The sequence below is a fragment of the Mesoplodon mirus genome (assembly GCF_964341445.2).
Source record: "Mesoplodon mirus genome assembly, chromosome: 9".
Classification (NCBI taxonomy): Eukaryota; Metazoa; Chordata; class Mammalia; order Artiodactyla; family Ziphiidae; genus Mesoplodon; species Mesoplodon mirus.
In genome coordinates this window covers 75,421,620-75,438,952 of record NC_138985.1, presented here as the reverse complement: position 1 = coordinate 75,438,952, position 17,333 = coordinate 75,421,620, and the positions used below count along the sequence as shown (strand labels likewise).

The following is a 17,333-nucleotide window of genomic DNA, read 5'->3' as shown; positions in this document are numbered from 1 at the left end:
TCTGAAGGTATAGCCAGTAAAATTGGCTATGGGGTGGGAGTGCAAGAGCAAGAAAGAAATCAAGAATCAGTCCAAGGCAAAGTGAGAGAGTGGTAGTGTATATATGGACGTATATACACTACCAAATGTAAAATAGCTAGCTAGTGGGAAGCAGTCGCATAGCACAGGGAGATCAGCTCGGTGCTTTGTGACCAGCTAGAAGGGTGGGATAGGGAGGGTGGGAGGGAGGGAGATGCAAGAGGGAAGAGATATGGGGATGTATGTATAAGTGTAACTGATTAGCTTTGTTATAAAGCAGAAACTAACATACCATTGTAAAACAATTATACTCCAATAAAAATGTTAAAAAAAAAGAATCAGTCGAAGGTTTCAACCCGAGCACCTGGCAGGATGGACTGACAATCAGCTGAGATGGAGCAGATCTGAGTTGGAATATCAAGAATTCTATTTTAGATATGTTGAGTAGAACTGTACTTTAGATAGTTGAATATATGAATGTGAGTTTAGGAGAGAGATCCGGCCCAGAGACAGAAATTTGGAAGTGGCAGGTATACTTATGACTTTAAAACCATGAAAAGAGGACATGAAAGGAATAAGTGTAATAGGAATAGAAGAGAGATAATAGATGAAAGGGGAAGGGAAGAAGAGGAAAGAGAAAAGAAAGTAAGGGAAGAGAGAGGAGGGGAGAAGAAAGAAAAGAGGGAGGAACCATGGCTGAGAAGATGCAAAGGAGAGAAGGAAGAATCAGCAAAGGAAACTGAGAAGCAACAACCAATGAGGGACAAGAAAAACCAAGAGTTTGGTGTTCTGGGAACTAAGAAAGAATATTAAGGAGGAGAATATTGAACTGTGTGTAAAATGAGGCCTGAGAAGTGGCCAATTTATCTGCTATTTGACATTGATTTTGCAGTGTGGAGCTCATCAATAACCCTGACGAGAGAAGTTCTGGTAGAGTGGTGGGAATGGAAACTCTTTGGAGAAGTCTTGCTACAAAGATGAGCAAAGAAATGAGACAGCAATTGGTTGGAAAAGTGGAGTCAAGACAAAAATTTGTTTTTAATGTAGGAGAAAGAACAACAGGTTTGTTCTCTGGTAGGAATTACTGAATGAAAAGCAAAAAACTGGTAACAGGAGCAGGAAGGAAGAATTTTTGGGAAAGTATTTTTGAATGCTCTGAGTGATGTGATCCAGTGTATGGTGGAGGGGTTGGCTTTAGGAGGGAACTTGAGGAGCTTATTGATGGTAGCTGGGCTCATGGAAAGGCAGAGAAAGTGGAGCTGCTACTATAGGAAGATGATGGGAAACTTGGGAAGTTCTTTTCAGACTACTTCCATTTTCTCAATGAAGAAAGAAGATTGCCAGCTATGAATGAGTATCGATGCATTTATCTTTGCACTTTTTTCCATTTAGGTGAATTTTCTGATTTCCCCAATGCTAGTTTACTATATTCATAATTTTTATGTCATTTTCCAGGTGGCAAACTGACACTGAGAAGTCAGTGAGCATTCTGAGAATACGAAAAGGAGGACTTTTAGGCTCTTACCGCTTAAGATGCATTACCATGCATAATGTATCTCTTAATCATAGGTATTCTGCCTTTATGACCAACATCTAACTGTAATCCAGAGCTTTTTAACATTTATAACAAAGAAAGGAAAGGTAATACTATATACATGTGCTTTACACTTTTTTTTTTTTTTTTGCGGTATGCGGGCCTCTCACTGTTGTGGCACAGGGTTTGGACGCGCAGGCTCAGCAGCCATGGCTCACGGGCCCAGCCGCTCCGCGGTATGTGGGATCTTCCCATACCGAGGTACAAACCCATGTCTGCTGCATCGGCAGGCGGACTCCCAACCACTGCGCCACCAGAGAAGCCCAGTGCTTTACACTTTTAATGTCATGACTCTTCAAATCACTCTTGTAATAAATTTTCTCTACTGCCCATAGTAGCGCTATAAGGGATATTAGTCCTAACACTTATTCATGGAAAGCTTTTACAGTAGTTTTTAAAAGCTTACCTTTTCCACAAAAGTTTGTTCTTTAATTAGATTTAAAGGTATTTCTAGCCCTGAGTTTCCAGAGTGTTACACGGAATTCTTCTCTTACTTAATTGGTCCAAAGAGATGCTCCTAGAAAAAACGTTTTTTGATCATAGATTTTAGAAATGCCTCAAACTATATTTGCTTCTTAGAGCTATCCAATGTAAAAATTAGCATATTAAAGACTTTGAGAAGTCTTAGGAGAATGAGGAAACCTACTCTTTCCCATACGTGACTATAGAATTCTTATTTTCATTGAACACACACATAACACACTTTGGGAGAAGCTGGTTTATAGCTATTCCTTTTTCGAAAATATAGCATTACATAATATAGTCATTAGGCATATTTATTTTGATACTATTCCAATATTTAAGAAAATGAATGTGACTAATATATTACTGCAGCATAGACCAGCCTATGCCAACTAACATTAACACCTCTGCCTACACAGGGAAAGGAACAGAGATGAAGGAATCAAAACCCTCCCTGAAAAGCAAAGTAAAAAATTTTTTTCCCATTATCTTATATTTCAGATCTATGTGGGCCTATATTCCTGATCTATGCATCAGGGAGTGAGAATCAGTATTATCTAAATGTTAAGAATGAATACAAATAAATAACCAAATAATATGCATTAGCAAACACCAGTTCATTCCATTTCTAATTATGAAACATGTAATATAATGTAGAAAATGCTAAGAAAACTCATTTAAAACAAGAAAACGTTATTGCTCTTCTAAATAATACATACATATTAATACATTTAGTTGTAACTAAAAGTAAACTGTAAAATATCAGCAGAGAATTTTAGTGACTTTTCCCTAATATGTGTAATGTATCATGTAATTCTTCAAGTGATTATTATTATGTGAAATTGTATTTGAATAATAGGAAATCAAGTTTAAAAAATTAAATAGTGGAAAGTCTTTAAGTTGCTAATTTAGTGAGTGATAATTACATAATGTGTTGTAACCAAAAAAAAAAGACTACCATGAGGCATCTCTGGGATGTCACCAGCATAGCTTGGTGGGGGAAAGATGAAAACAATGAGTTGGCAGGGCCAAGGCTAAGGGAAATGATCCAGGTGTAGATTTGACTCCCTACAGGCCAGTAGTTAAAATTCAAAGCCAGTATTCAAATAAATGAGGAAAACTGAGGTTTGACAGAGGCAGGATGGGGCAGAACAGAAAGGGGTGGGTGCAAAAGATTTGATCAGGTAAATGGGTGAGGGTAGCAACCAATCTTCACACGAAAAAGAATGTAATAGCCTTGACTTTGATGAAGGAGACTTATATCTCAAATTCAGTGAACACCATTTAGCAAATAATTTCCCTCTTAAAATGCCTACATAATGATAAATACAAACTATTCAAAGATATTTTGACATGTAGATGCTGAATAGGTGACTAGGCCTACTTACTACCTAAATGACTATATCCTGAATGATAGACTAGCAAGGTATGGAATTCAATTTTATACCCCAGAAAAATCACGAATTCTTATATTATGGAACTTTGGGGTCTGTCCCAAATAGTTGAAACCATAAACATTAAACCTACCAATGCCAAGATTCTACAATATTTAAGGTGGGGTTGGTTCCTAAGTGAAACAAAAACTCAGCTATCATTTGGGGGTACAAAGAGAAAAGCCCAATCCTCTTTAAAAACATCTAATGGTGAAGAATAAATTATAAAGGAAGTAAAAACATTCAAGACCACTGAAGTCTTTTTTTTAAGTTTAAATATTCAACTGCTTGTAATATATACATCCTTCCCATTTATCCTCTTAAGTCCTCTCTAATAAAGCACCTTTTTCTCCAGGTATCAATACTTTTCCAGGAGACCATGAGTTGTAGGGGAGAATACCCACAGCCCCAGCAGGTGGTCTTGACTAGCCCAAACCAAGCATGGTGGTCATATTCTCCTTGTTAACGACTGGTTTAGGTGTGAACATGTAACAGTATGGAACAATTCTGGCCAATAAAATGGGAGGGAAAATTTTTTTGAGGGCATTCAAGAGAAGGTTTCATGGCTCGTAACAGCCATCAGGATGAAGCCAACACAGAGATCAGAGCCCAGACAGCTATGAAAAAGCAAAACCAGATTCCTGGCAAATACCACTCCTGCAGCTGCCTGACCTCTGGACTCCTTGTTAAAGAAGAGAATAAGCTTTGTATTGCTTGAGTAAATTTAATTTAGGGGTTTTCTGTTAGTTGCAGGCATCCTAACTGATACACCAAGCTTTTTTTTTTCTTTAAAAATATACTAATGTAGAAAAAATTGCATTCACAAACAATTCAAACACAACAGGTTGATATAAAATGCAAAGTAAGTCTTCCCTGACCTCCCAGTACTACTCCTCAGAAATTATCATGTAACCAGTGTCTATTAGCAGATCTTTTGGTGGTTGTCATTTAAAATAGAAAATAATATACCTAATCATGATCTTTATCAACTTTAGACAGAATCAACCACCTACCATGAAAGATTACAGAATTAGTACACTAAGCCTTTTCCTCTCCTTTTTTCTTCTATTTCCCAATGTGAGGTACATTTTACATCATTAACCAATAAATGTAATTAACTTTTGTGTACTCTTTATAGATTGATTGAAAACATTTATAATATTATATAAACAAGTTCGTTGTAAATTGAGTAATAATAGAAATAATATCAGTTTTCCAAATGAGAAATTCCCAAGTGTCAAATTCTAATGTATGCTCTCAATTTCTTTCTAGCTTTATTTCTTCATGAGGGTATATACTCAGCCACACTGTCTAGTTTCCCATGTTGTAACCCTTCTTGTACATTGTAATTCAGAGTAAAAAACCAGTAGTTTTTTTCAAAAAGGGTTATGTGGATGGTAATCTTTGAGTTCTTGCATTTCTAAAATGTCTTTATTTTGGGTTCACCTTCTATTAATATTTATTTGGTTACAAAGTTCAAAAGCATTTTTCCCTCAGATATTTGGAGACACTACTCCATTCCACTTCAGCATGTGCTATTATTTTCCCCATGTCTGTGAAGCGAATTCTTGCTACTTTGTAGGAAACTTCTTTTCACTCCACTTTCCCCACCAAATACTGCCCACTTCTCTGCAACTCTTCCCCAAAAAACTCTACACACTGCTTTTCTAGACTTGGTATCTTCGGCTCCTCCCCTTCCATTCTCCTTCTCTCTCTCCCTCCCTGTCACCCTTTTGTCATAATTTATTTTTTGGTGTGGTCGGGGTTGGGTGAGAAAAGGATGCTTTATGTCCCCCCACAAGATGAGACCATCTCACCAGAAGTTTACCGTAAAAGTTTACATTAGGAATAAGACCAGTAATTTTTTTTAAATTTAGGCATATTTGCAGAGTAAAAAGGAACAGATGATTCTTGAAAGACTGTGACAAAACTACTCACTTATATTAGTATTTTGATCTGTTTCCATGTACCCCATTATTTTGCAGACATAGCCAAAGAATATTTCAAGAAGCAAAATATGTATGGGGGTGTGTGTGTGCCCGTAATTATTTCATTCCTCACTGTCAGAACCTGTTTGATAGCACCGGTTCCTAATACTAGTCCAAAAGTAAACAGAGGAGACTATAAGAATCATTCGCTCTTTATCCACTTTGACTCTTCTGTCCTCAAGTACCGTCTTATTTTTAAAATACAATATAGAAACAATAATGACTAGTTTTTATTTTCTTGGAAGAATAATAAAGGAGCTTTTCATTTACATAAATTGTATTGTCATAATTTGCTTGATGATGGCTTTTACAGGTATAAAATAGTTCTGAAAAAAACAATGTTATTCAGAGTGGTGATCAAAAGAAGAAAAGCATGTTGATGAAATGTAAGCTACACTAAATAAAATCATAATGGGTTTGATGGATAATCTTTTTCAGGTCATATTTAATTCAAACAGATGAGAGAGAAAGAGAAAGGGAGGGGGAGAATGGGAGCACAAGCATAATATATGCTATCATCCTTGCTCTACTTGAAGTGCTATTTAATACGTGTTCATGCACATGTTCTAAAAATTCATTATGATTTGTTATTCAGCTTTATTTATTTATTTAGTTAGTTAGTTTTATTTATTTATTTTTTATATTTATTTAGTATTCACCAAACTTTTGCAGTGGCACACTTGGATTTGGTACTCAATAAAAATGATTCTACGGTCCAAACCATACTTAGTATCTCTACTGGAGATTCACAATATAGGTTAGCTTATTAAAAACTCTGAGAAGGGGCCTCCCTGGTGGCGCAGTGGTTGAGAGTCCGCCTGCCGATGCAGGGGATGCGGGTTCGTGCCCCGGTCTGGGAGGATCCCATGTGCCGCGGAGCGGCTGGGCCCGTGAGCCATGGCCGCTGGGCCTGCGCGTCCGGAGCCTGTGCTCCGCAGCGGGAGAGGCCACAGCAGTGAGAGGCCCGCGTACGGAAAAAAAAAAAAAAAAACAAAAAAACTCTGAGAAGCCCAATAAATGGGTATTCAAGGACCCAAATTTCCAACAGGTTTTGGGGAGGTTTACCCCCCACACCACCAAGTAATGCTCCTAACACCAGCTGGGTGTGCTACAATTCAACTCAATTTTGACACTATCTGGAGACAGGGTCAGATCCCACAGGTTAAGGGCTCAGTCCTACAAGACTATTTTTCACTCCAGATGTCAACTGCAAGCCCAGATTGTCACCTGTGCTTCTGACCAACTGGCCGGAGTCCGGAGGTTCACCGGACTCCTTCCTCGGATTCTATTAATTTGCTAGAGAGGCTCACAGAACTCAGAGAAACACTTTACTTACTGATTTATCATAAAAGGATATGACTAAGAACAGCCAAACGGAAGGGGTGCACAGAGCATGATATGTGGAAAGGACACCAAGTTTCCACAACCTCTCCAGGTGCACCACTCTCCCTAATCTCCATGTGTTCACCAATTTGGAAGCTCTCCAAACTCTCTCCTTTTTTTTTTTTTTTTGGTTTTTATAGAGGCTTCATTACAGAGGCAGGATTGATTAAATCATTGGTTACCAATTCAATCTTCAGCTCCTTTCCCTTCCCAAAAGCCTAGGGGTGGGACTGAAAGTTCTAACCCTCTACCCACTTCTAGCAACCAGCCCCCATCCTTAGGTATGGTCCAAAAGTCACATTGTTAGCATAACAAGAGACACTGCTTTGCTGTCATCACAGGAAATTCCAAAGGTTTTGGGAACTGAATGAAAGCCAAGTTACTAACCCTTCAACAACATGGGTGTTAGGGGCACTGACCTCATGCAATGGAAAATCTGAGTATAACTTCATAGTCAGCCTGTTTTATCCACAGTTCCAAAACCACAGATTCAACCAACAACAGATTGTGTAGTACTTAAAATAAATTTTAAGTATTTATTGAAAAAATCTGTGTATAAGTGGACCTGTGTAGTTCAAACTTGCATTGTTTGAGGGTCAACTGTATACATGAAAAATGTATTCTGATCATCTAAATGACCAAGCATATATTTCTTATAAATCACAATACTGAACGCCCTTATAAAGAAACACTTAACAAGATTCAAATCTTAATCTATATTTCACAAATCTATTTGAACATGATTTTTTTTCCACAGCATATTTATTATCATCCTGTAGAACCTCATTCTGAAGAGCAAGCTATTTGCTACTCACATATGGAGTCATAATTGAAACTCTAGTAAAATATCCGTGTTAAAAATTCTGTCCAAAAATATATTCAGTATAAATTCTTTTCCAAATTTCTTTAAAAGCACTTAGTTTTGCTGCCATTCTCTCTAAACCTGCTCCAATGAGGCACACCCCCACCACTTGATAAAAATTAGTCTTGTCAAGTTCATTTCTGAGCTCTATATTGCTAGAAAGAACAATGGCTACTTCTCAGGCATCTTCTTACTGGACTCAGTGGCAGCATTTTACAAAGTTGACCACTTTCTACTTCTTGATAAACTTTGTTTCACTTTCTCTCAAGACACAAAACTCCTAACTCATTGGCTGCTGCTTCTCAGATACCTTTATGGGTTCCTCATTTTCTCCTTGTACTTTTAATTTTAGAGCACCTGAGGGTTCAGTTCTTGGATTGTTTCTTTTTATATCTATAAATATTCCCTTGGTGATTTCATTTACACTCATGGTTTAAAATATTCCCTATATTTTGACAATTCCAAAATACACATCTTCAGCTCCACTCTCTCTCCAAATTCCAGGCCTATCTCCAACCCTCTACACATTGTCGCTAAGTTGGTATGTCCAAAATGAATTTCCCATCTTCCCTCTTAAATGTCTTCTTGCAACTTTCCCCATCTTAGTTAATGGCAACTATCCTTCTGGTTCTCTATAAACACTAAACTTGGAATCATCCTTTTCTCCTCTTTGATGTCTATATCCAATCGGTAAGCAATTCCTACTGGCAACCACTTCCCACCATTGCCACCACTACTCTCCTGGTGTAGAGTGTGAGCTGCACCAATTTCTCATCCTGGAATAGGGAAATAGACTAACTGGCCTCTCTGTTCCACAGTTGCCCCTCTATAGTCTATTAACAACACAGCAGCCAGTATAGAAGATAAAGTCATTTATTTGCTCGAAACTCAGCTATCACATCACATTCCAATGCCAAACCCTTTACAAAAGCTGACAAAGCCCTACATGATCTGTCCTGCCCCCTACCCCACTATCTTTATAAACTCATCTCCAACTACTCCCCTGTGTCACTGACCTCCAGCTACACTGGCTTCTTTGATTTTCCTAGAACTTGTCACACATTTCCATCTTCCATACAAATAACTCAAGCCTGCAAATTCACCTTCTCAATGAAGCCTACACAGACCATCCAGTTGAAAATTGCAACACGTTTTTGACCTGCCTGCCCTGCCAATATCCTTCCCCTGTATTACACTTCCTTTCTTTTGTAGAGTGTATCACCTTACATAATAAAGTAAAAAGTTAATAAACAGAAATCTCAATTATTTAAATAGAATGGGTAGACCAGAATGGGAGCTCTCACACCTTACCACCATAGCAGAGCCCAACAGGAAGAAGAAACACTTCCTTTCTTTCCTGACGAGAAGTCGGCTGAGACTGTCACAACTCAGCCAATGAAAAGCTATGGACTCTTTACTATAACCCTCTCGGCTTCCTTTTCCCCTCTATGAAATAATTCTCCTCTCCATTTTTGCTGGGGAATTGGATGTGGTTTGCCAGAATTGGATGTGGTTTGCCATGGTTTACAGACCCTGAATGGCAACTCTTTGTTGATCCCAAATAAACCCATTTTTGCTGGAGAAATTACTGGCAGTCTATTTAAGTCAACAGTAATTATTTTATTATGGTTATTACCGATCTCCTTTCAAGAGAATGTAAGCACCTGCACCCCATACTCCTTACATTATCAATGACAATAAATAAAATTGCATAGCAAATTATCTAGTGTAAAGGAGTAAAAATTATTTTTCCTCTACCCTCCTAGAGGGTCCTCCTCTTTGCTGAGGAACGCCCCCATCCAGGTAATAAAAGACAGATTAGCAAGAGAAAAACAAAAAGAAGTTTAATAACGTGTACCTCCTGTATATATGGGAGATAGACAGGAAAACTGAGTAACACTCAGGAATGGCCCAAGCCATCACCTACGGAAAGACACAAAAAGATGAAAAAGATGTTTGGAGTGGGGGGCAGTTATGGGAGATTTTCAGGCAAAGCACAGTAAGCAAGGATATGGTTGTTGTGTTGATTTAAGCCCATGCCTTCCCCACTGCTAAGAGTTCCTAGAGATTTAGTCATCCTCCTCTTCCTTGTCCAGAGAGGAAGACACACTTAAAAATGAAGATTTCCTTATAAATGTAAACGTCTCTTATAGAAGGGTACCATTTACTTGGTTTTCTGAGCTTCTCTTATGATTTTTTTTGTTTACAATAATCAGTGTAAGATAATCCTTATGCCAAAGAGGCATATTTTTGGGGTGGCAAATTCTGCTCCCCTTCACTGGGTAGTTCAACCACAGTGCAAGGAATGAAGAGAAGTTGGAGAGTGGTTTGAGTAGCAAAGTTGAGCTAAGAGGAAGAATCTGAATTTCACAGAAGATAGTCAAAATAAGGCCTGCATGGTAGCATGAAAAATAGAACAGGCCCAAAACGGAGTTGTTTATGCTAAGCCCCACAACACCTAACCAAGGCTTAAGTACTGTTTCAGCTCTCCCAGAAATGGAATCTTAACCCAATCAGGAACTACCTGATGGGCACTAGTGACGTAATCTGCCTGACAGACTCCTGCCACCCCCTAAAGGAAAGTGACCTTGTGACAACTTTTTGCTGGTATAACTTCCTTGTCCTGCTTCTTCCTGCCTGTCTTTCATGTTGTTTAGTTCCTCAGAGCTCCTTTCTATCAGCTAGGTGGAAAGCTGCCTAACACATGAGTCGTTGAATAAAGGCAGTTAAGATTTTTAAAATTCACTCATGTGAATTTTGTTTTTTAACAATAGGGAACAGACACACTGCACATCTGCTGTATCTTCCACTGACTTTGGCTGTGGTTGATGTAAATGTAAACTAAATGTGGATTCATACTGTTTCATCTAATCCTGTCTGACACCATCACCACATGGAAGGAAACGTTGGTGTAAGCAGGTTAGGTAAGATAAGGACCTATGCCTGATTCACTGATGCATGTCAGTAAATACAGGGTTGGATGTTAGAGTTTCTCTTACTTACTGTTGATTTTCCTTAAATGTCTGAATTCCTTGGGCATCTGTTATGTGTTTAAGAAGGACTTACATCAACTTGCACAGAGAGATGAGAAAAGCAGTTTCTTCAGCAGTTATGTATGCCTGTGTTAAAGCTCCTTTTTGAATAGGAGCTATGGTTTCTTTTAAGTTGTCAGGGTATTTCAACCTGCAGGCAACTGCAGGTGAGTATGTTGTCAGCACGCAGAAGTTATTGTTCCCTACACATGCCAAAGTAAGACGGCTTTATTTACTCTGGGAGTGGAGGGCTGCTATTACTCACCAGCACCCACTCCATCACCAAGTGAAAATTCACTTCACCTCTGCTCTTTTTCTGGCATCTCAATACCCTCAAATGGGGAGCCTGCCCAGGGATAATCTCTTTCTTCAAGTTATCCTAAGTCCCTGACCTGCAGAAAAAGCTGTCAACGGTTGACCTGAAGGGGAGAGAAAAGGGCAAGGGTTCCCCATGAAGTTCTACTCTGGCCCATTCTTTCACTTTGCTTCCCCTTCCCCACCCCTCTTAAAAATCTGAGACTTAAAAACTTCTCCAGAACACCTTGACTGTGGTTCTCTGATTTCCCTCTCAATTCAATTTCTTCTGCTTTATACCTTTTCCTTTATATCATGCCTCAAAAATTCTGTATGTTGTTTTACAGCATGTTTACAACTTCATTATTATATTTTCTGTCATTGGGACCAAGAGGGGAAACAATCATGACTGATTTTATTCAACCTGTCACCTGAAACTAAAGATGCCAGCATTAACATGAAAAATATAAAACCTTAAGAGACCTACTGCTGATACCAATCTCTTCTTTATTGTTTGGCAATAGACTCATTTTCCTCTAGTGTGTTTTTATTTGCTTTTTCTTCAAAAAATTAGAATAACTACTCCAGGATTGTACAAATTCTTAATTGACCTTGGGCAACCTAAATTTTCATGGAACTAATCTCAGAATTGGACCTGAAATTTAGAGCACAAAACTACCTACCAACTGGAGCACCAAAAGAATTTCATGCCTACCACATGCACTATAGCATCCAATGCAGGACATACTCAATCCAGAAAACTTGAAGAATTAGAGAAATTAGTTCAAGAAAAAGATTAAGTCATGTTATGAATATTACTATTTTATGCCAAAGAAAAAAAATTATAGATTTCTTGTGTAGGGAGTGTAGATTAAGCTACTGTCTTGGTCATTTCATAACTATAGGAGTTTACCATTCTCCTTGTGCATTCAACCTGTATAAACTATAAAGAAGAAAAATTTTTAATTACTGAGGAAACTTTCATGTTGATTACTGGTCTAATTTCTAGTTGCTTATATAACTAACTACTCACACACACATACCTGTAGATTACCTAAGCGTCATTATATTTAGTTTGTGCCGTAAGAGTTATGATTCATGGTACATTTTTCCCTGCAAAAAGTATGCCAAACAGCCAAATGGGAGGTTAAAAAAAAAGAAGGGGTTCAAATAAATGTTTAAAATGGGAGAAACAAGAAAGATAGTCAAGGGTACAGATGCTAACAATATTAAAATAATCCTTGAAGTTCGTCATTTGAAAACTTTTTTTTTTTTTTTTGCCTCATTTGTTCTGTTTAATAGGCCACAGATAATCCTCAGACCAAAATACAATGTATGGCTATTTTCTCATTATCAAACAAAAGTAGTGGGTATAACTTTCAGGAAGTAATTAAGGTACATAAATATAATAGAATAAATTCATTTTCTTCACAGATGTCAAATTAAAGATGATCACTAACAAATAAAGCTTCATGCAAAGTCTGCTTTTTCCCAACCAGGCCTAAAGAGGAAAGCAACAGGGGCAAGAATACTTGTTCCTAGCAAACAAATACACCACAATTATAATTAACAAAATCTTCAAGCTACCAAAATCTGTGAGGGAAGGAGGATGGAGGACGATAAAAAAGCAAGAGAAATTACTAAACGGCAATCTAACAAGGTCACCTCAGGGTTTCAGGTTAGTGAAAAGTAACTTCTAGAATATGGTCTATGATCAGTATAAGCAGCCCAATTGCTTATATACCCTTCCTATCTCCAGAATTGCTGAATAAACTTTTAACAGTAAAATGACAACAGAGAACATCATATTGTAAATATTATATTTCTCTCACTCACAAAGGTGTATGAGATATTTACTAGTTTTAATATGTATCCATAGGATTAATACTCATGTGGAGTATAACACGGAAAAGTGCGGAACTAAAGAAATGTCTATCTGAAAACAAAAGCACACATTTCTTAGGATTTAAAAATATTGCACATAATAAGGTTGCACAGAAATTACTGGCTGTTTTTATAAACAGAATGAGGTATTAGTCAATCTCTAAAGATGAGGGCAAAGAAGAAAAACCACACACACACACAAGAATACATAAATCCATACTAAGACCTAGAGCATCAACAATTAAGAAAGAAATGTGAAAAGATGTGTAAAATAGCTATGATTTCAACACTACAAAATCATTAGCCAGGGACCAAACACGTAACAAACTCTGGACAATGTTAAGTTTTCAACTTTGAGTCTAAATGACTATGAGCAATACAATCATTTCCTTTACTCAAATTCTTCTGCATGGCTCTCTGGTAAATATTAAACCATACCTTTCTGAAGATTTCAGTGGAAATTAACCAAGATACTGCTTGTTATCCTTTGCTGAACGACTCAATTATACAGTTTCACATACATTTTGTGACCCAAGTCAGAGAGGCTACAGAGCATGCAATTTTAAATTAGCAAAGGTTTCACTGCAAAAAAATCATTCAAGTTCACACAATTTAAATCTACAATAACTTTTAAAATTTAACCTTTAAATATTTAACAGGCAAACTCATTTTTTTCTTGGTAATAAAACTGGTCATGTTAATAAGCCCAAGGGCAGGTAGAGAAAAAAGACAAGGCAGAATTATAATATCTTTTCTTAAAGAACCTTGCCTAATCAGGGAAAATAATAATTAGCTATTTCTCTACTAACTGAATGTTGCGGAATTTCTCAAAAACAATTTAAATATATTTGATAGCTATTATCAAGTTAAGTGAAATCATGCACTTGTCAAAATAGTTCACAAAAAATTGGTTCTGCATCAAAGATATTGAAGGAGAGTCAACTAGTTGGGTTTAAAGAGAACAGAAAAAGGACAAACTACTGCCCTGAACAGTCAGTGTATGTAGTAACCATATTTCCTTTTCGTTGAGTGACAGTCCTACAGTGCTTGCTAGATCCATGGAAGCTATTTTCAGTCTGTACTGTATGTCGATTGGTGGTGGTGTCAAAACCACTAAAAGAAAACATTTTCTCCATATCTTCAAACATGTCATCAAACAACCCACCTCCAAAAGAAAACTCCTGGAAATGGTGCCTTTGTCTACTGGAACCATCCTGGCGTGCCTGGAAGTGATTTTCAAAATGCTTCTTGGACCGAGTGTTTTGGTTTTGACCAAAAAAACCAAAGTCTTTAAATAAGTCATCAAAATTGAAGTTAAATGACTGCTCAAAAGGACTTCCACTAGCTCTTTGTCCTTTACCATTAGTAAAAGCACTATGTCCAAGTGTATCATATTCTTTTCGCCTATTAGCATCTGAGAGTGTTTCATATGCTGAAAGAAATAAAAATATTTTAGTAACTGGAAGTAATCAAAATTACATATACCCAAACCTCTTAAATTTATTTTATGAAAGTATTTCACATCACAAATAAAACCAAATGCTACTAACATAAGAGAAAATTTAGAAGTCACAAAAGGCAGATACTTTGTCTTATTCACTGCATACTATCAGCAGTTAGCACAATGCCTGCCTCTAGTAAATAACCAATAAATATTTGTTAAGTGCTACTATTAATACAAATAAATATGGGGGCAACAATTTCAGAGTTATTCTTATTATCTGTGCAAAATCATCACTTGTATGAAAGAAGTTAATGAGCAAATTCAGAGGAATTCACATTTTTCACTTACTAGTTGAAGTAAATGTTTAACTCCAACTCCCTACTCAGTTACCTCCACCCACCATTAATTACTAAATGCTCAGGAGATGCAATGTTTTAGAATTAGTCTTAAGTCAAAACTTGTTTCATACTTTTCCTTTAAAGACAAATGTGGCTTTGAGATGTAGACCAAGTGAGGAAGAAAAAAAAACAAGGCATTTTAGAGCCCATTTAATTTTTTTATGCTTAATATTTTTATATTTAATCTCCATAATTCATAAAAACTTTCTTAAATTAATTCATAAGTTTTGGGTATCTAAAATTCCTTTTGACATAGAAATAATAAGCAACTTTATAAATAACAAAAGAATGAAGTAATACATTTTCAACATTTTCAGATCTGAATGCCAATAAAAGTATATACTTCCACACATCTAGGATCAAAATATGTTATAAGAAAATAGCCTTGAGAATCTCACTCTCACTATATTCATGTATAGATCCCACTCTCCCTCCCACCTCCACAAAACCTTCAAATACATACAAACTTCTTAGGTATCATTCTCCTTTACTAGTTAATACCTGTGAGACCTTGAAGATAGTCATTTACGTACCTTCTGCAATCTCTCTGAATTTTGTTTCAGCATCAGGACTCTTATTTTTATCAGGATGGTACTTCATGGCCAACTTGTGAAAGGCCTTCTTGATTTGGCGCTCTGATGCTGACTTTGGCACACCTAAGATATCATAGTAACTTTTTGAGGCCAAAATTAATTCGGTTATCATTAAAATGCAGATTGCAAAGATGAAAACTGACTGGGGAGTAGCCATTTCTAATATCCTAAAGAAGAAAAGAAAATAAATATTATCCATGGAACTAAACTTAAGATTTTTCTTTTAAAAGAAACTGAATGAGCTTTTAGGATTCAAAGTATACTAATGCAGTATCAAAATGTTAAGCATATATAGTGTATCTTGTATCTATTTCCATGTTATTTCACTTATACAGGCTGCACTACCCCTAAATTGGTTGTAATCTTGAGAGCAAATGTAATTCAACCAAATTAAGAAAAATCTTTCTTAGTTTTGCCTTTCCACTAACACTCTGGCCATAAACACAGTAGTTACAAAAATATACCTTAAAATGATCTCAATATCTCAATCTTCCCTTCTATAATTCATATTCTAAAGGGATTTTTAAAAAACTTTAACTTAATGGGAAAAAAGTACATTACCAAGGTAATCAGCCCAGTATGTCTAAATTAGCAGTAATCTTCCCTCCCTAAGAAACTTTCAGTTTTCATTTCAGCAAGGTGAGCCAAGGATTGCACACAGAGAATCTCAATATTACATAATATTGATAACGCAACACAACAGAATGTAATCTCTTTTTTTAAAACTGTAATATCCCAAATATTTAACAAAAAAGCATGGATAAATGAGTTTTGTTAAAAACTCATAATTAATAGAATTTAAGATTTCTGCGAAGGCTGCCAGAAAAATGAACTTTCGTAGTTTCTACTTTGGATAAGGTAAATTCTTTCTAACTTCTCAGGAGTCGTTAAAATGTTTCTCTAACCTTAAACAAGTTTGAACCTAGAATTCAACTGAGAATTCTTGAGAGTACAGATTAAATGACTTGGGATTCAAGCGACCCTGTTTGTTGAACACCATACCACAGGAGTCCTTAAGAACCTAGGATGACATAACACAGCGGACTAAAGACGCTCTGGTTTGTGCAAACTGCCTGCTTTCCTCTCGTGTTAGCCTGTTCGGAGCGTAATTAGCAGATTACTTCTTCCCAGAGAGTTACTCACAGTCACGCGAACCAAGGATGAAGTACGAACTCCTGGTTTAAAGAACAGAAACCATGCGCGTACTGTGACTGATCCCTAGTCAAAGGGCGGGTCTAAAACTGACAGGGAGGCATCTTCCCAGTTTCATAAACCTTACTCCACAGTTTCAAGTTGAATATACCATACTCTCCTAAAAGACGGACTGTTGCTTTATACTGACTCCTCATTCCCAAGAGAGAGCCGGCGGACGGCAAGCCTGGGCCTTACTCCCAGAGCCAGTGGCTGGTTGGGCTGGACTCGCCCTGTCAGACCTTGCGCCGCCGTCCGGTTGTCCGTGGCTCGGGGTCCAGCCCTGGGAGGAGCTGCCCGACACCCGAGAAGGCCAGCGGCACAACACCCCCCCCCCCAAAAAAAAACGCACTACACTGTGCTTCGGCCATCTCCTTTCTCCTATTCTCTTCCTCAAGAACACGAGACAGCCCGAAGCCCTAGCGGCGACCGTGGCGGACACCAAGGCCTAAACCCCCTCCCGGAGACCCCGGCCTCATCCCTCATTCGCACCCTCCAGCTGCAGCTGCTCCTTCAGAGAGCGGAGGCGCCGGCGATGCTGACCAGCTGACCTCCACAAGGCTGCGCGGCTCGGCCCCCACAACCCCGGCCTCCGTGGCCTCCGGGAGCTGGTGCGCACCCACTGCCGCCTGTCCACAGACCTCACACTCCTGCCGTCGCCGCCGCGTCCCCTCACAGCCAGCTCCCCACAGGCGGGCCGGCCGCTGCTCGCGCCACCACCTCAGGAGGAGACCTACACGAAACGCTTTCCTATTGG

General features: G+C 37.9%; 1 protein-coding gene across 7 annotated transcripts in view; it reads right to left on the bottom strand.

The window, feature by feature from the left end:
- Positions 1–17,323, bottom strand: part of DNAJB9 (DnaJ heat shock protein family (Hsp40) member B9) — a 410,662-nt gene extending 393,339 nt beyond the window's left edge. For 5 of the 7 annotated variants that reach the window (XR_014295003.1, XR_014295004.1, XR_014295005.1 and 2 more), the window contains exons 1-3: positions 17,069–17,155; positions 15,326–15,552; positions 14,116–14,382 (exon numbers count right to left, since the gene is read on the bottom strand). Coding sequence is in view for 3 of the 7 variants with exons in the window: in XM_082632570.1 (XP_082488696.1) it covers positions 14,116–14,382; positions 15,326–15,542 (484 nt within the window). In the remaining 4 variants the exon portion in view is untranslated. Of the gene's footprint in view, positions 1–9,339; positions 14,383–15,325; positions 15,553–17,068 lie in introns of those variants that run through there. The other 2 variants (XM_082632571.1, XM_082632569.1) reach the window with 2 other exon arrangements.
- Between the last annotated feature and the right edge of the window lie 10 nt (positions 17,324–17,333).